General features: G+C 42.2%; 1 protein-coding gene and 1 pseudogene across 4 annotated transcripts in view; both read right to left on the bottom strand.

Moving 5' to 3' along the window:
* LOC132182259 (protein TRIGALACTOSYLDIACYLGLYCEROL 2, chloroplastic-like) overlaps positions 1 to 11,962 on the bottom strand; it is an 18,618-nt gene extending 6,656 nt beyond the window's left edge. For 3 of the 4 annotated variants that reach the window (XM_059595455.1, XM_059595464.1, XM_059595473.1), the window contains exons 1-3: positions 11,666 to 11,962; positions 10,051 to 10,757; positions 9,540 to 9,869 (exon numbers count right to left, since the gene is read on the bottom strand). In XM_059595455.1, the coding sequence (XP_059451438.1) occupies positions 9,540 to 9,869; positions 10,051 to 10,572 (852 nt within the window). In that variant the 5' untranslated portion in view covers positions 10,573 to 10,757; positions 11,666 to 11,962. The remainder of the gene's footprint in view (positions 1 to 9,539; positions 9,870 to 10,050; positions 10,758 to 11,665) is intronic. The other variant, XM_059595448.1, reaches the window with a different exon arrangement.
* Positions 11,963 to 17,350: 5,388 nt separating this feature from the next.
* On the bottom strand, positions 17,351 to 18,667 carry LOC132165867 (protein SHORT-ROOT-like; annotated as a pseudogene).
* Positions 18,668 to 20,580: the final 1,913 nt, after the last annotated feature.

Raw genomic sequence — 20,580 nt, 5'->3', positions numbered from 1 at the left:
TGCAATGCTTCCAGGTTTTACCAAAATCTTCATCTTCCTCATATAACTCCTTTAGGCACTCGAATCCAGTCACTTCAGCTTTCATGGTGATCAGCAGGGTAGCTCGGCGGCTTAAAGCGTCAGCTACACGTTTTAGTTTTTCCGACTTATGCTTGAGAGAAAAAGTGAACCGTTGGATGTAAGAAACCCACCGAGCATGCATCCGATTCAAATTCTTTTGACTATTGATGAACTTTAATGTTTGATGGTCGGTATAGAGGACAAACTCTCGTTGGATCAGGTAGTGCTCCCACACCTTGAGGGCTCTCAAGACAGCATAAAGCTCCAACTCATATGTTGACCACTTCTGTCTTGCTTCTCCGAGCTTCTCACTAAAAAATTCTACGGGCTTCCCTTCTTGAGATAACACAGCTCCTATCCCGACGATTGATGCATCACATTCAACTTCAAACAGTTTGTCAAAGTCAGGTAAGGCAAGTACAGGTGCTGTGCATAGCTTTTCTTTGATGATTGAGAAACTTCGCTCAGCTTCTTCACCCCAATTGAATTTTCCTTTCTTCATACACTCGGTGATCGGTGCTACAATACTGCTGAAATTCCAAACGAACCTTCTATAGAAAGTTGCTAACCCATGGAAACTTCTTACTTCTCCCACTAACTTGGGTGTGGGCCATTCTCGGATTGCTCTCACCTTCTCTTCATCCACTCGGATTCCATCGGTACCGACTACAAATCCGAGGAAGAGTAACTGATCCATCATGAAACTACACTTCTTTAAGTTGATAAACAACTTATTTTCACGGAGAACCTCCAACACTTTCCTCACGTGATCCATGTGATCCACCGGGTTGCGACTATAGATAAGAATATCATCAAAATAGACAACGACAAATTTTCCGATAAAAGGTTTCAGTACCTGATTCATGAGTCGCATGAAAGTGCTTGGTGCATTCGAAAGGCCGAAAGGCATCACCATCCACTCATAAAGCCCCTCTTTAGTCTTGAACGCAGTTTTCCATTCATCTCCTGGTCGTATACGGATTTGGTGATATCCACTCCTCAAGTCAATCTTCGAAAAAATCTTAGCCCCAGATAGCATATCAAACATGTCACCTATTCGGGGAATTGGAAACCGATACTTGACCGTGATCTTGTTTATTGCCGGGCTATCCACGCACATTCGCCAACTCCCATCTTTCTTCGGTACAAGTAGGGCCGGTACTGCGCATGGACTCATACTCTCTCGCAAGTGTCCCTTCCGAATTAACCCCTCTACCTGCTCTTGCAAAATAGCATTCTCCTTTGGGCTCATTCGATAATGTGGCAAGTTCGGGAGACTTGCTCCCTGCACTAAGTCAATATAGTGCTGGATATCTTTCATGGGGGCAGTCCTTCGGGCATCTCTTCAGGCATGATGTCTTGGAATTCTTCTAACATCGGTCGCATTATCTCAGGAACTTCTTGTGAGACGGAGCCCGGGGTTCCCTTGGTCACCAATGCTATGATGTCTCGGGCCTTCTTAACTTCTTCTATAAATTCTGATCCAGTGGATAGGAGGATCGGCTTTCCCTTAGAATAAGTAGAATTTTCGACTTCCTGTAAAGGTCGAAATGTTATCTTCCGACCATCCCAAAAGATAGTGTAGACATTGGCTCTTCCTTGCTCCTGGGCATTCACGTCAAACTGCCACGGTCTTCCCAGGATTAAGTGGCATGCATCCATCTCGACAACATCACACAAAATAGAATCCGAGTAATGCTTACCGATCGAAAATGTGAAACGACATCTCTCGGTTACTAGTGTCTCGGTTTCCCGCTTGATCCATCCGATCTTATATGGAGTTGGGTGCTTCTCAGTTTTCAAACCCAACTTTGAAACCATCTCCTTCGACACTACGTTCTCCCCGCTACCACTATCAATAATCACATCACATACTCTTTGGTTGACTGTGCAGCGAGTACGAAAAATCTTGTGCCTTTGAGATTGATCATCTTGCTTCGGTGTCAAGAGTAAACGTTGAATTACTAAGGATCGGGAAAGTGGGATTCCCTCATCAGCGTCAGCCAACTCCTCTTCTTCATACTCGGGTGTATCAATATCTCCATTCTCGGACCCTTCCTCTGGCTCAGGTTCGATCAAGTTTACCATCTGCCTCCGGGGACATTGATGCGACCTATGTCCCGGTTGGTTGCATTTGAAACATTTGTCTAGATTGGGCCGTGCGTATGGATTGTTGGCTGGTTGTCTCGAGGTGCTTGAACTGCTACTGGCTCCTTTTCCCGTGGAAGTCACTGGTTGACTTGGTGTGACAGTCGGGACTAGAGGTTGTTTTCCTCGACCCTGCGTTGGTCTCGTCGAATCGCTCGGGTTTCGCTCCCAGGTTGTTGCTTTAGGCCTCTCCAGTTGCTTCTCTGCTCGGGTTGCCAAACTAATTGCCTCATTCAAAGTAAAGACAGGATGCATAGAAACCTTATCTTGTATTGCCACACGCAGTCCACCAATAAACCTTGCAACTTGTTGATCCTCTATCTCCATGAGATCATTCCGAGCAGATAGGCGATAGAAATCATCAACATACGCCTGGATGGTCCGACCTCCTTGTCGACACTCTTGGTATTGTTGGAATAGCCGTTGCTCAAAGTCCGGTGGTAAAAAACGTGCTTTGAGTAGCCGCTTCATCTTCAACCATGAAGTTACAGGTCTCTTCCCTTGTCGGGCTCGGGAAATCTGTAATTTTTCCCACCAAGCAGAAGCTCCTCCCTTGAACTTGTATGCCACTAACTTCACCTTGCGATCCTCGCGAATACTCATATAATCAAAGAACCTCTCTACTTCCATCACCCAATCTAAGAAATCTTCGATTTGAAGATTCCCGTTGAATGATGGGAGATCAATCTTCATTCGGTATTCGTGGGATTCCTCCCTACCAAGATCCTGACGTCTGAGTTGCTCTCCATATGCATCCCGGTAGCCAGCGCCATCATAGACATTCCCCATATGGCCAGCTCTACCGCGCTCATAACCTCTGAAGCCTGTGCCACCACGACCGACTCCTCTACGTAATTCTCCCCTTCGATCTACCTCAATGTCCTGTCTGAATACTCCTTCAGCGAAGTCTTCATCGTCACTAGGATCGTCATAGGCCGGTGGTCGGTTTATGGGTGCAAGTGGTTGATGAGGAATAGGCCTTACTCGGATCCCATCGTCATCATGGGCATCATTGTCCCTGTGATTACGATTAGGACCTATGTGCATGCGCTCTATCATCTCCCGCATCTGGCGCATCTCCTGTCGTATCTCCTGTTGCATCGTTTGCTGGATCTGCTGGAGCTCTTGGAATTCGGCTCTCCAAGGAGCCTCCCTGTCACGAGCAGCGTCGTTAAGGGAATCGTCACCGTTGCGCTGATTGGTCATGATCAGGATAAAGCCTGCTCTGATACCAACTGACGTAGCGGAAGACTAAGGTAACTAATCAAAGAGCAGCGTCTTTGATTCTGCAAGGAGAAGCGTCTTCGTCTTCTACCCAAAAAAAAGATAAAACAAGCCCGCAGGCTAAAAATAAAACTCCGCAGAGTATTTAAGAGAGAATTCTCTGATTTGATTATAATTCAATTGATTGAGTTTTACATAATAGGCAAGCCTATTTATAGAAGAGAAATCCTTGGAGAAAAAGTAAACCTACTTCTAGTAGAGAAAGTAAATCTAATCTTAGTAGGAAAGTAAACATAATCCTAGTAGGGAAAGTAAACATAATTCTAATTAGGAAAAGTAAATATACTCCTAGTAGGGAAAGGATTAAAAGTAAACTATTTATTCTTGGGGGTGGGGACACACATGTCCTACATCAGATGCCATCGAAGTCAACCAAGGATTGCTGCAATTCTTTCCAAGAACCGAAGAACAGGGTGAATAGGGGGCCGAAAGATGACTCTGAACACAGTAAACAACAAGATCAAGATTATGGCAGCAAAGGGGTGTTTCTGTCAGAAACCCATGTCTCGACGTCGGTTTTTGGAGCTTCTGGCGTGGGTCCGAAGAAGCTGCTCTTGCCGGCGAGGTCTGATACAGGTTCGGTAGAGGATGGTAGGCACAGCGTGAAGAAGGGAGGATGCATGGGGGTGTCGATAGGAGCTCAGGCGAGGCGCAACTCTTTGCTGGCAGGGCAGAAGGCGTTGACGTCAGCTTCTGGGCACTTGAAGGGACGGGAGGGAGTGGTGAACCATGCTGGGCAGACCTACTCTGCTGTACATCTCGAGCTCCTCAACGTTAAGGAGACGTTGAGTAGTCTGAAACGAGAATGTGACGTGGGATTGAGAAAGCTTGACAGAGTATTCAAGCAGCTGGAGGGCAATGGGCTTGGGCAGGGAGAGAAGAAGAATGTAGGCCAGCAAAGAGCAGTTTGGAAAGAAAAGGAAAAGTGTGGGCTGAGCTCAAAGCCCAACAGTAGAATGAAAGTGAAAAAAAGAGTAGTTTTTAAGCCCAAAGGACAGCTGGGCTCAGGCGTGGGTTGCTTCAGTAGTATTGGACCGAAATTGGGTCTCTCAGCTGAGGTGGCACTCAGGGAAGAGGCTGAGAAAAAATCGTGGGAGCTCAGACCTCACGTGGTACAACCGGGGAACTCGACGTTGCTAGCCGAGAAGGTGGTTGGGAGGACTGGATCAACGGAAAAGGGTATAACGACAGAGGTTTTCGGCACTTCTGCACGGGATGGCGATGGGTTTATGGTCTATGAAAAGCCAAGCAACAGAGTCTCCACTTTTCCGGCGAAGGCTCAGTCTACCGGAAAGGGAAAGGTATTGTTGACTTATACGAGAAGGTTTGTTGGGCAGAAAAAGTGGGACGATGCGTTGGTAGACACGTTTGCGGCTTGTGGGCAGGGGAAAGGTGCTATGGGGTCAACGCCGGAATCAACCCAGAGGGTGCCAGAGACGCAAGTCTCGCCGGAAAATGCACAGAGCTCGTCGTTTTGTTCTACGGAGCCCGGAATCAGCCCAGAGGGTGCCGGAGAAGCTGGGGAAAGTATTGCGATTTATGGACAGGGAAAGGGGATACTGGGGTCAAGGCCGGAATCAGTTCAGAGGATGCCGGAGACGCAATCACGGCCGGAAAACACCCAGAGCCAGCCGATGGGTACTGCGGAGACCAGAAATGGGGGGACAGGTCTGGGTGTGGGTAATGATCAGTTCCTGGTGGAAATACCATCTCGTCGGAATAAATGGATGGTAGGGGGGAGCTGTTTGCAGGAATTCTGTCGGGGGGAGGCTAGTAGTACGAGTCCGCAGTTGCTGGAAGGAGAAAAAGGAGTGGAGTGTATGCCGGCAGTGGAGACTTTCGGGCCTGGCTCTAGATTGGAAGAGGAAAGCTTCTCAGATTCTGATGGGTTGGAGGATTTAGGGTCAGGTGTGATGTCGTCCAATTGGGTAGTTAATAATTGCCTCAATTTCTGCCCTAAAATTGGTATTACTGATGAAGGGAAGAAAAGGGAGTTGGAGTTGTTGTTCAACTCTATTGAAGCTTCTAGGAATCAGGGTGTTGCTGATTTGGGAGGCATCTCTGACTATGCTCCAGCCCCAACAGGATTAAAGGAGCTCATGGATGGTGAGAGGGGCACGTTGGTGGATCATGAAGCTTAACTTAGTTGCATGGAATGTGAGAGGGTTGAATGCCCTCAAAAAAAGGCTGCGTATTAGGGGTCTATTGAAAGAATGGAAAGTAGATGTAGTGTGTTTGATTGAGACAAAGATGGAGGTTATTTCCAGAGAGGTGGTTCATAGTCTTTGGGGAGGCCAACATGTGGGGTGGAAGTTCAAAGGGTCGAATGGCTTGTCAGGGGGGATGTTATTGATGTGGGATAGGAGGGTGGTGGAGTGTAAGGAGGAGTGTGTGGGGCATTTTTCATTGGCTTGCTCTTTTCAAAATGTGGAGGACAATTGGGAGTGGGCTTTTGGGGGGGTGTATGGTCCGAATGAGGATGGGGAGAGAAGGGCCCTTTGGGAAGAGTTGGCTGGTTTGATGAATGTGTGGGAGGTTCCTTGGTGCCTTGGAGGAGATTTTAACATCGTTCGGTTCCCTAGTGAGCGCGCCAGTGCTTCTTACTATTCCACTGGCATGATGGATTTTTCGGATTTCATCTCAGAGAACAATTTGGTGGACATGCCCTTGATGGGGGGTCAATTTACGTGGTCTAATAATCAGGAGAATGAGAGCTGGTCTAGAATTGATCGCTTCTTGATTTCCTCAGATTGGGAAGATCACTACCCTGCAGTGTCACAAAGAAGACTTCAGCGCTTGATTTCCGATCACTTCCCTTCATTATTGGATTGTGGGGCCCCTTGTGGAGGTAATAAGAGTTTTAAATTTCAAAATATGTGGCTTAAAGCTGAAGGTTTTGTTGATAAGGTTAGTTCTTGGTGGGGATCTTATTCGTTTGAGGGTCTACCTAGCTTTGTGCTTGCTAAGAAATTGAAATCTCTCAAATTGGATTTGAAAAAGTGGAATGAGGAGGTGTTTGGGGACATTGAGAGAAAGAAAAAGGAGTTGTTGGGAGGTATTCAGGAGTTGGATGAGTTGGCAGAGGTAAGAGGGTTAGCCCAGGAAGAGAGGTCCGAAAGGCGGATATGGTGAAAGAATTGGAGAACACCTTGCTTTGTGAAGAAATTCATTGGCGTAAAAAATCGAGAACTTTGTGGCTCAAGGAGGGGGACCGCAATACTCATTTCTTTCACAAGATGGCTAACTCTCACCGTAGGTTCAATCGTGTGGAAGAGCTGCGTATTAATGGTGTACTTTCCAATGATCCAGCTGAGGTAAAAGCTCACATTGTGAGTTATTATCAAAGCTTATACTCGGAACAAAGTTCGTGGCGCCCTAAAATGGACAACCAGCCTTTTTTGTCCATAGATGAGGAGGATAATAGGTGGTTAGAAAGAGAATTTGAGGAAAAGGAAGTGTGGGAGGTGGTTAAAGGCATGGATGGTGATAAGGCTCCGGGTCTGGATGGCTTCTCCATGGCTTTTTTTCAAGCCTGTTGGGGTGTTGTCAAACATGATGTTATGGCGGTTTTTGCCGAGTTCCATCGTAGACGACAATTGGTGAAGAGCCTGAATGCAACTTTTATTTCCTTGATCCCAAAAAAGGCAGATGCGGTGGAAATGAAGGACTTTCGGCCCATTAGCTTGGTGGGAGGGATGTACAAAATTGTTTCTAAGGTTCTTGCAACAAGGATGAAAACTGTGTTGGGTAAGATCATATCATACTCTCAGAATGCTTTTATTGGGGGTCGCCAAATCCTAGATTCTGTTCTTATTGCAAATGAAAGTGTGGATAGTCGCATGAAGTCAGGGGTGCCAGGTGTTCTTTGCAAATTAGATTTGGAGAAGGCCTACGACCATGTGAATTGGGACTTTGTGTTGTATTTGTTGCATAGGTGCGGGTTTGGTGAGAGGTGGAGGGCGTGGATTGAGTGGTGTATTACATCGGTAAGATTTTCCATTCTTGTGAATGGTTCTCCGGAAGGCTTCTTCAATAGCTCGAGGGGAATTCGGCAAGGGGACCCTCTTTCTCCGTTACTTTTTGTGCTTGTTATGGAGGCCTTGAGTAAGATGGTGAATGTATCGGTTGACCAAGGTTTTTTGACTGGTTTCTCGGTGGGAAATAGGGTGTTATCGGAGTTAGTGGTTTCTCACTCGTTATTTGCTGATGACACTTTGATCTTTTGTGAAGATTCCATCGAGCAAATCCGGTATGTGCGTCTCATTCTCTTATGTTTTGAAGCTGTTTCGGGTTTGAGAGTGAACCTTGGTAAATCTAAAATTGTGGCTATTGGTGAGGTGGAGAACATAGGGGTTTTAGCTAATATCCTTGGATGTAGTGTTTCCAATTTGCCGATGAAGTATTTGGGTCTCCCTCTTGGGGCAGGGCATAAGGATAAGGCTGTGTGGAATGATGTGATCGAAAAAATGGAGCGTCAGATGGCAGGTTGGAAGAGAATGTATCTCTCTAAAGGAGGTCGTATAACTCTCATTAAGAGTACGCTCTCTAATCTTCCGACTTACTTTATGTCTTTGTTTCCGATTCCTATGAGTGTAGCTAAAAGACTTGAAAAAATTCAAAGAGACTTCTTATGGGGAGGGATGGGAGACGAGCCTAAGCTACATCTTGTAAATTGGAATCAAGTCTGTCGTCCCCTTCGGTACGGCGGGCTTGGCATTCGTAATTTGCATCAGTTTAATCAAGCTTTACTGGGTAAATGGCTTTGGAGATATGCTAATGAGAGTGAGGCTCTATGGTATAAGGTTATCAAAGCTAAATATGAAGATCAGGAGGGTGGTTGGTGCACTAAGGAGGTTTCGGGTTCCCATGGTGTGGGCTTATGGAAGCACATTCGTCAAGGTTGGAATTTTTTTGCCAAAGGTATTCGGTATGAGGTGGGGGAGGGTTCAAAAGTTCGCTTTTGGCAGGACATTTGGTGTGGGGACTCCTCTTTGAAGCATGCTTTCCCGTCTTTGTTCAGCATAGCCAGACACAAAGAAGCTTGGGTGAAGGATAACTTTATTTGGAGGAATGGGGTTGTCGAATGGAATGTCACTTTTGTGCGGTCAGCTCAGGATTGGGAGATGGATTTGATTTCTTCTTTCTTCGACCGGTTGTACTCGCACAAGATATCCATAGGATCTATGGATTGTATTAGATGGTCTTCGTCTAAGAAAGGCAATTTCGAGGTGAAGTCTCTCTTCAAGGCTATGTGCAAATGTGACCATGAGGTGTTCCCTTGGAAGAGCATTTGGCGTACTAAGGTCCCTTTGCGAGTGGCTTTCTTTGGGTGGACCGCGGCTTTAGGCAAAATTTTGACTCACGACAACCTGCGGAAGAGAAACCTAGTGGTAGTTGAATGGTGTTGTATGTGCAAGAAGAATGGAGAGTCGGTTGATCATCTTCTTCTCCATTGCGAGATTGCAAGTGTCCTTTGGCATACTATTTTTAATCGGTTTGGGCTGTCTTGGGTCATGCCTTGCAAGGTGAGGGGCTTGTTCGATGGTTGGTGGTCGGGAGGTCGTTCCCGAAGCGCGGTAGTGTGGAAGATGATTCCTTTGTGTCTTATGTGGTGTATTTGGAATGAAAGGAATGCTAGATGCTTTGAGGACTCCACTAGGACTATAGAGGAATTGACTCATTTTTTCTTCTTTACTTTGTATTCCTGGACGGCCGCTTGGCTAGCTCCTATAGGGATTAGCTTCTCTGATTTCCTTCTTCATTTCTCTCCCTCTTAGGCGCTCTCTTTTATACTTCCCGTGTATGTGGGTTGCGCCCCTCTGCGCTCTTTTATATCATATTTACTTATCAAAAAAAAAATAGTACCATGAAGCACACCATTAAATGGATAGCTCTTAACTAATTATTTGTTTACTAACAAATCCTTCATTTTTACAAGAACCTAGCTGACATTTTTCAACAGGATATAGTTATCTAATTCAACAATTTATTCATGAGAACAGATGATTAAAAATTGAACATAAAATCACAAGAAGGGCACATCAAACCTTCGTAAGCAGAGGCTTTGCCTCTTCAATAACTAAAGATACTCGTTCAGCCAGCGAATAAGTATTGGCAACACCAATTTCCTCCACCTCCCGTCCTAGACGGGTAAATATACCAACCAATGCATCCAAACTCACTCCTTGACATCCCTTCAGCTTCTGCCTATCACATAAAATAAGACCCTCTTTCACACATTCTGGGTCAAGAGGTCCCACTAAAGGTGTTGGGATTGGATCTCGAGGTGTAATATCAATCATAGTTTCCATGAGAAGACCAGACTGGTTCACTTCAACCAGTGAATTTTGAGGAATGATTATTTTATCATCTTCAACCTACAAACAGCATGTGAAACAATTAGGTGGTATCCACACCAAATATAATCTTGACGGCATCAACTTGCAAAAAAAATTAAATAAGATAAAATAGAACCTGACTGCACCAAGGATTTAATTTTAAGATGGAAACAGAAGAAACATCACATATCAACAAAAAGAAAATGGCATTGAAACACACCTCAACAACTGCTTCAATACTTTTCAAGGAAGGATTAACACGGATGACATTGCCAACAGTCACCCCCCTAATCCTCACCGGCGTTCCTGTGCAAATACCACAAGCCTGGGCAAATTCGAAAACAGCAAAGTACTTCCTGAATTTAGACCGCATTTGAAACCCTCTCAACCAAGCCAAACTGAGTGCAAAAAGAACTGCACCAGACACTAGAAACAACCCAACCCCACCTTCCCAAATGCTCCTACGGCCAAACCCAAAATCACTCAATGGGCGTAATGTTTGCCTCCAAACATTCCTAGGAATATCCAAAACAACTGCAAGTGGATTCTTTTTCTCAGAAGAAGCTGAAGATGGCTGGCTATGACCTGCATCAGCGGACATAGCTCTTACCCTGTTGAGTTTTATGTGTGGTCTTGATGGAAGACAAGGCAAGCAATTTGACGAATTACTTGGAAGGGTAATCAATGATGAAGACAGCACTGTCGGGCAGGTTGAGACCTGAACCAAAGGTTTCCCCATCATCTTTTGCAAGGCTCTAAATAGAGAAACAGTTCACCAATAGCCTACTTCAACTGCAGTTCTCTTGGTAATACTTGCACCAAACACCGACTTCTTGAGCCAATTAAAACAATCCAAAAAGGGGTTTTCTGAGTCTTAAACTGCTGAAACTTCCACAGGGCCAATTCAATGTAGTGCATAACAAAACCCTAGAGCGCAAAAACGAAGAAGAATAAGGGATTCATGAAGATGATTATGATAGAAAGACCAACTAATACAAATACCTGGAATCTCGCTAGACACTATTTAAATGAAAAATTGGAATGACAAGAGATGCGTTTAGTAATCCAGCCACCACAAAAATCACATCCCAACCAATCGAACCTTCGGTCATCAACCAAAATTTGACTATCAAACCTTACTTGTCTTATTCTCTTACAAAAATCAGCACATAGTCATCAACACATATAAATACCCATACACAATCCATTAGATAATAAGCTTGACATAGAAATTCAATCAAAACCCATCAAATAAATGGAACCAAAACCTGCTATACTAGAATCATCCAACCTCCTAGTCCATAATCTGGAAAAAAACAGAAAACCCTAGTCCAGATAAAATCAACTACAATAAACTTTCAAAAGCCAAAGAAATCAAATAAATACTTCCCAAAAATCACGTCCTTAAAAAAAATCTATCAAGGCCGAAAATTATATCAAGAGCTCAAGCTAAATTTGTTCAAAACAGAAAAATAATCAAAGGCCCAACTATTTCAATCGGCCCTCTCAGATTCATAATACCAAATCAATGTCAATCCACCAATCATTGAAATAGATTTATCAGCCATAAATCGATCAGGTATCAACAATTGAATTTATACAATCATCGTACTCAATCCAAAATTTAGACATAAAGAGAAGCTTTCGGTTTAACCATCTTAATTTTCAAAATCCATAGCCATCAACCAAATTAACTAAGAAATCCGTTTTTAATCTTTGAATGGGTATGTACGAAACATCAATTTGTAATCACCCAACCCAAGCATCTCTACAACCTCAAATCTTCAAGAACCCATACAGAAAATCACAATAAGGAGAGAGTGAGAGATAAGTACCTAAGATGGGTTTTGTACGACGGGGAGACGCGCGGTGGAGAGAAGGGGCGCACGGTGCCGGTGGGGTGGAGAGCTGCCTCTCGTGGCGAAATGGGTTCCGACGGGAGCTGATGCACGGCAGTGGAGGTGGTCGTCGGCGACAGTGACGGTGGGGAGACACACGGTGGAGAGAGGATATCACGCCAGTGCCGGTGGAGGTCACGGCGCCGGTGTGCAGAGAAAGGGTTGGTGGAGGGAGAATGGGCTTGGGGAAAAGTTTTGGGAGGGGGGGAAATAAAATGGATGGGGGAAAATAAAATGAAATCGCAGGATTTTTGGGCCTGGTTTGGATGGCCAATTTTTGTTTTGTGAAAAACCCAGTGAATTCGTGTTTGCAAGAAAAACTGGGTTTGCGTTTGATACCCACATAATTTCTTTATCGGGCCGACAATGCTTCAAAAGCCAATGCAATTAAATCATTGGGTCTTATGGAAATGGACAGCCCAACAAATTGAAAAAGATCCATGTGCATTCAATGCACTCATCAGACCCATGTAACCGTTTGGACCTGGATCCTATCCATTTCAACCGATTTGTTGCTTTTAGGGGGCTAGTTTTGTCATTTTATTTTTTTGGACAAAAATGTCATCTTAAAACAACTAAATGAATCTTCTTCATTTCATTTGAAATTGAGAGGATCCTTCTCCTAACCGTTTATCCTCTTCTGGTTGGCTATTGAATGTGTTGGAAAAAAATTGGTTGAGGTGCCCACGCGTTAACGTGGTGCATTTTGATATAGGGATTTTTGTGTGCAGCGACTGGTACAACTAATACAATACAAACAAGTAGAACAAATACAACTAAAACACTAGAAGGGAAGAGATAAAAATAACTATAAGGATAATGCTAGAGAGTGGTTCGGATCTATTTGGATTCAAAGAATGAATCCAAAACAGACTCTGTTGGTTCCTTAACAGCCCCCTCAAACGAATGGGTGGGGGAGTGACTATGAGTTTGTCTCTAAGGACAAGAAAACGAGAGGAGATAAGAGCCTTTGTGAAGATATCAACACATTGATCTTGAGTTGGAATGTAGCTAGCACTGAGATCTTTGTGAAGAATTTTCTGACGGATGAAGTAGTAGTCAACTTCTATATGCTTGGTATGAGCTTGGTAGATGGGATTGAAATCTAAGGCAATAGCTCCTATATTATCACACCAGAGTACATGGGGGTCATGGAGAGAAACTTGCATTATTTGAGTAGCATTCGAAGCGATGAGAGCTCAGTAGCTATGATGGCCATGACGCGATATTCAACTTATGTGCTAGAGCTCGAGACAATAGGCTGCTTCTTAGCATGCCAAGACACTAAGTTGGAGCCGAAGAAAACATAATACTTATGGTGGATTTGCGATCTAGAGGATCCCTTGCCCAATCAGAATCACAGTATGCCTGAAGTTGAAGAGGACTTGGAGTGAAGTGAAAGCCATGATTTGGTGTGCCTTTAAGGTACCTTAGGACTCTTTTAGTAGCCTTCATATATTCATTGGTTGGACAATGGAGAAATTGGCATAGTTGGTTGACAGTATATGCTATGTCTGGTCTTGTAAGTGTGCAATATTGTAAAGCTCCAATGATATGACGATAGGGTGTGGGATTTGGTAGGGGATCACCATCAAGCTTGGTGAGCTTCTTGCTTGAAGTGCAGGGTGCGACATAAGGCTTTGCTCCAAGTATCTGCACACGATCAAGTAAATCAATCATGTACTTTCCTTGATTTAGATGTAAGCTAGATTTGTCACGAACGACATGGATGCCTAGGAAGTATGGAAGGCAGCCAAGATCTTTAAGCTTAAATTGCATTTGAAGGCTGTCGATGAAAGACTCCATGATAGATGAATCTGTGCCTGTTACTATGATATCATCAACATATATTAGTATGTAAATATGAACAGAACCTTGATGAAGCATAAAAATAGAGGTGTCTATTAGGGATCCAACAAAACCAAGATGGAGAAGAGCTTGTGACAATCTATGAAACTAGGCTCTTGGGGCTTGCTTTAGACCATAGAGAGCCTTCTTGAGCTTACATACATGATCTGGAAAAGCTGCATCAATAAAACCAGTAGGCTGCTACATGAGGACTTCTTCATTCAAGTGACCATGAAGGAAAGCATTGGAGACATCCAATTGCTTGAGGGGCCAATTGTAGTGGATTGCTAAGGGCAGCAAGATCCGTATAATGGCTGGTTTGATAATTGGACTGAAGGTTTTAGTGTAGTCAATACTATCTCTTTGTTGAAAACCCTTAGGCACTAGCCTTGCCTTGTATCTTTCAATAGTGCCATTTGATTTTTCCTTTAGTCGAAAAACCCACTTGTTTTTTATGATGTTTCGATGTGAAGGTCTAGGGCAGAGAGACGAAGTACCATGGTCAGCCAAAGTTTGAAGTTCACTCCATTGCAGCAAACCATTTAGGGTTAGAGACAGCCTGAGCAAATGTAGTAGGGATAGAAGGCAGGGATGTGGTATGAAAGGATTTTAGTAGATGCTTGGTTGACTTTAAGGACAAGAATAGCTGATAGTTGGGAAAATACTTAGGTTTAGAGTTTCCAATCATAGATCTTGTGACAATATGAGGAGAGGATGGCTCAAGAGGTGCAGGTAAAAGCTGAAGTAGGGATTGATCTAGGTTGGGAATAGGCTCAGGGTTAGGTGGTAGTAATTCTGTAGTAGGGTTAGTCAAGGGAGTAGAGGGTTCAGATGTTGGTAAAGAGGAAAGTCTTGAGGAGACAGGGGAAGCAAGAGTGTTTGTTAGGATAGGTACTCGTACTGGGGAAGGTGAGGTGATAGGAGATGAGGTGTGAACAGTAATAAAGTCAGAATTATTCACAGAGTAAAAATGAGAAGGATCAAGAGCAATACCTGTAAGGGAAGGATCTGATCCGTCAGGGGATGAAGATGCTGCTCTACTTTGTGCTGGAAACACCAATTCATCAAAAATAACATGTCTAGAGACATATACACGATTGGAACTGGGATCAAGGCACTTGTAACCCATTTGGTGAGCATTGTATCTAAGGAAGATGCATTGTTTGCTTTTGAATTCCAATTTGAGTTTGACATAGGGTCTTACGAGGGGATAACAAGCACAACCAAAAGTTTTTAAAAAAGTGTAGTCAGCCTCCTTATTGTAGAGTTTGGTGAAAGGACTTGAATTTTGGAGAGTTGGGGTTGGTAGTATATTGATGAGATACACGGTAGTATTGACAACTTCAACCCAATATTTTGAAGAGAGGTGGGATTGAGCTAAAAGACTAAGACCAAATTCAATAATATGCCTATGTTTTCTTTCTGAAACTCCATTTTGTTGAGATGTATGTGGACAGGTGACTCGATGAAGAATACCATGTGTTGACAGAAATTTAATAAAGTTATGAGGTGTATTCACCACCCCCATCTGTTTGAAGTTGTTTGATTTTAAGGGAAAATAAATTTTCTATCAAGCACTTGAACTTAACAAAGGTTTCAAAGACATTTGATTTGAGTTTAAGAGGTATAAGCCAGGTGTATCGAGATAAATCATCAATAAAAATAACATAGCATTTGCTTCCATTGATTGAAGATAAAGAAGAAATCCATACATCACTATGAATAAGCTCCAATGGAGCAATGGTGACACGACTAGACTCAGCAAAGGGTAACTTTTTGCTCTTTCCTAATTGACATGAAACACAAATAGACTGGCTAGACTTAACTGAAGACACATGAAGATAGCAGTTGTGAAGCAAATGCTGCAAGATTTGATGACTTGGATGCCCTAAGAGGTTGTGCTAAATTGAAGAAGACACTTTGATCCCAATTCGTGCAGTAAATGCTCTGACTTTATTTCTGGTGAAGTGTTGTATCCTTTTTTTTTTTTTTTTTTTGGGTGAAGTGTTGTATCCTTAGTGGGTAGAGACCATCAAGAAATAGGTATCAGTTAGTTTAGAATGACAATCATTATCAAGGAAAATTTTATTAATTGAAAGTAAATTTGCAGTAGAATCAGGACAATGTAAGATATTTTTGAGATGTAGGAGTTGATTTGAGCTAAGAAAAGAGGAAGAGCCAGTGTGGGAGATACCAAGTCCACTACCATTACCTACCGCTACTGTCTCATCAGCCTGATATGGTTGATGCAGAGTTAGATTCTCCAAGTCATTAGTGATGTGAGTATTGGCTCCATTGTCAGCAAGCCATTCATCTTGATCTTGTAGATCGTTGGATTGGGAAACCATTGCAGCAAGGTCAAATGGTGGATGTCGTCCTTGGAAGGCATAATCCATGCAATGAAAGCAGTCCAATGCTTGATGATTGGAGCGGCCACATATCTGACAAAGAGGTCTGTTGGATGAGAGGATACCAGGTTGAGAATTTCTTCTTGGAGTGTAGTTACTGGGAGAATTTCTTCTTGGAGTGTAGTTGCTGGAGTTTCCAGTAATAGTTTTTCTTTTGGAGAAAGCAGGGGTTGGGAGTATATCAGGAGATCTGTTGAAAGTATTCTTTGAGGGATAGGAATTTCTGTAATTAGAGAAAGGTTTCCTTTGGTTGTTGTTGATTCTCTGCTTGTAACCTTGTTTCAGAGCAATCATGACATAGGATTGTGGTTCGGCAGTGGCAGCCTGATGTTCAAGGAGTTGTTCATGTCCAAGTAATTCAAACTGAAATTCTTCAAGAGACATAGTGGCATTCTTTGTTATCATGGAGTAGGTCAAGGCAAAAAAATTGTAGGTGGAGCTTAATCCACCTATGTTGTAGGATACAAGGTCATCATCGATGATGGGCTGTCGGCGATAGCTAGCTAGTCAGCCAGTGATTTTTCACTACGAATAAAAGTAACGCATGGATTGTTACCTTGTCTGAGAGTCTGAAGTTGGCGTCTCAATTGAGTGATGTAAGACTTTGATGGGGAAGCATAATGAGTGGCAAGGGTGTTCCATACTTGATTGGAGGTTTTACACCCATAGATAGTAGGCACAAGTGGAGCAGTTTGAGTTGCAATGAACCAACTAAGAATACATTGGTCTTTCTTTTTCCAGAAAATATATTATGGATTTGAGACATCAGGAGTAGTTTTGTCTAGAGAAGATGGAATAAGCTTTGGTGAGCATGGCTCGGAGCCATCAACAATGCCCATCAAGCCGTTGGTTTTGAGGATGGGCTTAAATTGAAAGGCCCATCCAAGATAGTTGGTGTCATCGAGCTTGGATTGACAGAGATGCGCAATGTTTGGCATCATGAAGGATAGAGCGGCAGTGTTGCTGGATTGCGTCATGAATGCAGCAGGAGGGACACAGCAAGGAGAAGAACAGCATAAGTGCGGCTATGATTTGGTGTGGCAAGGATGTGGCTGAGGACAATAAGGAGAACCGCGAATTTTTTTGGAGAAGAAGTTGATTTTGCTGAAGAAGGAGAAGGGGTAGAGAAAGCCCAAAATTTGAGGAGGGTCAAGGATCTAATTTAGAGGGGTATGAACCGTGTGGCTCTCATACTATGAAAGAAAGCAGAGTAAACTATCTTTTGGTGGAATGAAGTCTTAGCTTTGTTTTTATTGTATATATAGGCAAAGAGTTACAATTGTAATCAAGTTTGACAAACCCAAACTTGATACAAACTAGGAGAACTAATACAATACAAACAGGTAGAACAAATACAACTACAACACTAAAAGGGAAGAGATAAAAACAACCATAAGGATAATGCTAGAGATAAGGATAATGCTAGAGAGTGGTTCGAATTTGTTGGATTCAAAGAGTGAATCCAAAACAGACTCTGTTGGTTCCTTAACACCTCTTACCCTGTTCTGTACCTTTTCAACAATGCCTTCACATCATCCACAACATTATCACTAAACCCAGATGGAGAAAATGCCTCATTGTGCCTCTCACACCATTGCCTTCCTCTCTCCCTTCTCCCACACTCTCCTTGATCACTATTTTTATGATCACAAGCCAAAACCCTAACCATGCTTCATGAGCACTCCCTCTCTAGCATTAATCTGTCATTACTTGTTGGGAAAAAGCTCTCCTCTAACATCTCAAAGTACAATGTGTAGAATCTCAGGCACTCTTCAAAGCACTTGACAAAGTCATCTTTTGAGGAGGAAAAATCAGCTTCTTCCCCTACAAATGTCACAAGTTTAGGCCTGAGGGACTGGAAAAGCCTAATCACATCTGCCCTTTCTTGCACTTCAACTCTTCTAAAGCCTCCTATACAATTCACTGCAACTGCCTCATACTCTTGAACACCTAACATCTCCTTTGTGAGCTCTCCTAAATGCTTCAACCCACTTATTACATTAAATTCAAAGGGTACTCCCATTAGCCTTGCAAACTTTTCCATTCTTTGGCCAACTTCCTTCATGACTGAGCTCACTGTGCTAGCTATTACCACAACAACGAGCTTAAGATGAGGAGGCCAATGGGTGCAAAGGGTGTTGCTTATATCGATTATGCAAAGCTTTGTATCACCCTCTAAGGCCTTCAAAATGGTGCCATTGGAAGCAACATGACCAAAATTCATCCAAGGGCTTACCTCCTGGAATTTCAGTATGAACTTCCTTGCTGAATCGAAGGTGCTACTCTTTTCGACCGGAGAAGAAAGTGTTTTGTGGCACCGTAGGCCAGAGTCGGTGGCCTTGCAAAATAGAGCTTGCAAGAAATAATAGGTCAATTTCTGATCACAATCTCCATAAGGTGAAGCCAACTCGTTTAACATCCGTAGAAGGTGGTGGATTTTGGTGGAATCCTTGTCGAAAATTGCTCTTGCACACTCCTTTAGAAGCCTTGATGCCCATTTGCCTAATTCATGACTTGGCAACTACTGAAGATGATGATCAATTGAGTTCGATGATCGGCTTGTTGATGTATGGCTCTGATTGTTGTTGCTCTGCACATCCATGGCTGTTGCTTGATCATTGCTCTACTGGTTGCAGTCGAAGAAGGTGGGTGATTCTTGTGGAGTGAAAAGAGTTGTGTCCATGTGTGTAACTTATGGAGCCCTTTGACTCTAAGGCACATTTGCAAAGCCCCTCCTCAATTTCATTCAGACAGGGCCAACTACAACACAGTGATATGGAAAGCCATGCATTATATTTGAGGTCATTTTCATTATGTTAATTTATTAAAAGCTAGCTTTGTATGTTTCTATTATATTTTCAATGTTTTAAAGGCTTCTAGCTAATTCATATCATCATGAGGATATAGTTGTGAACAAAAAGCATATAGTTAATTTTCTAGCTATATGCAGCCCCTTAGAGTATATGAGAAGGATTTCTATTATTAGTCTGAATTTGAATAAATTCAAATCATCTGTAAGCTTTATAAATAGAGCTAGAGCCTTGTAGATAGTCATATATATTTGTCGAGAAATCCTTATCATATACTCTAACATAGACAACTTTTACCATATTTCAAGAAATTAATATGCTTGGAAGGATACAAATATTGCAACCACTTTGGAATTGTAGGTAGCTAGGTTTTAAGCATAGTATACTGCAACCACTCTCCCACAAAATCTTAAAAAATAAAAAAAAAAATCTTCCCACATGAAACAAATCTAAGAATGAGATGGATTAGTGTCATGAGCCTAAGCAATCTACTAAGTATGGAAGCTTGGAGAATAACTAGAATATTGTGGAATGGAATTGTCTGTGCATGAAATGATCTAGATATTATGCTACTAAATCTTTTATGATTCTAACTAAAATATCTTATCAATCACTAAATTAAGATTCAAAAGGAAAATAATGAATTTGTGTATCATGTCAACATGTATATATATACTGATTTCTTAGAAATTCATCTAGTTTTAACCTTCCACTAGTTATATTTTGGTGTTAAGGGTGGGTCTTTAAATGAAATGAATATGATTCTACAAATTGAAGACATCTTATCATTGATTAAAAGGAAAATAATGAAAATTGTTTATAATTCAAGAATGGATAACTTTTAGTCTTTGGACACTACATTGATATTGTCTTAGAAATTCAAGCAATGTTTTTACCTTTTTCCTTAAACAAACACCTCCTTCCATCTACTTTCTTATCTTTGAGATCAAATGCTGCAGGTGTTAGAATATGTGTTTTCCATATTAAGCTAATAAATTTTCATTGAGTTGATACTAAAATATTCCCTATTTAGGTTTGATTGTAATTAAATATTAGAAATTTGATTACCATACTTGTATTCTCTCACATACTTCCTATAAAATATGAACATTTGTATTGTAAACAAGAATTAAGTAAATAAGAGCAAAGTAATTAGGGGTGGCAATTCTTATTCGTGTGTCGGGTTCGAGTTATGTGTATAAGACTATATAGGGCAACACTAACCTGACCGATTTAATTAAACAGGTCAAACTCCTCAATCCTAACCCTATAATTTCGTATTGGGTTTGTGTCGCGTTCTCGGGTCTGATAAAAAATTACCTGCCATTATGTCCCATGTCGGGCTTGATCAGGTTATCTTGAAGCATGGGTATAATAAAACTTTATAGTTTAATCATAATTCGACACATTTAATTAAACAAGATAAAGTACTACTCAACCCTAACCTTTAATTTCGTGTTAAATTTGCAGATCGTGTCAAAAATTACTAGCCATAAGAGTAATGCTATATACCATCGTTTTATCCCCTCAAAATTGATGTGCATTGTAAAATCACCATTGAATCACTACAAAAATTCAAGGTTTTTGGGACATTGGGCTTGGGACGTTTTAAGCCAAAAAAAAAAAAGTCCCTATTGAGTTAGGGACGCTCAAAAGGAGACATTTTGAAAATGTCCAAAGAAAAGAGACCAGAACAAATATTAGGGGACTTTTTTCAACTTTGCACGTCCCCTTCCAAAAGGGGACGTGCTACAATGAAAAATGTCTCATATTGTTCTCAAAATAG

Source organism: Corylus avellana, chromosome ca1 (genome assembly GCF_901000735.1).
Source record: "Corylus avellana chromosome ca1, CavTom2PMs-1.0".
In the NCBI taxonomy this organism is placed as follows: domain Eukaryota; kingdom Viridiplantae; phylum Streptophyta; class Magnoliopsida; order Fagales; family Betulaceae; genus Corylus; species Corylus avellana.
This window is presented reverse-complemented; position numbering and strand designations above follow the sequence as displayed.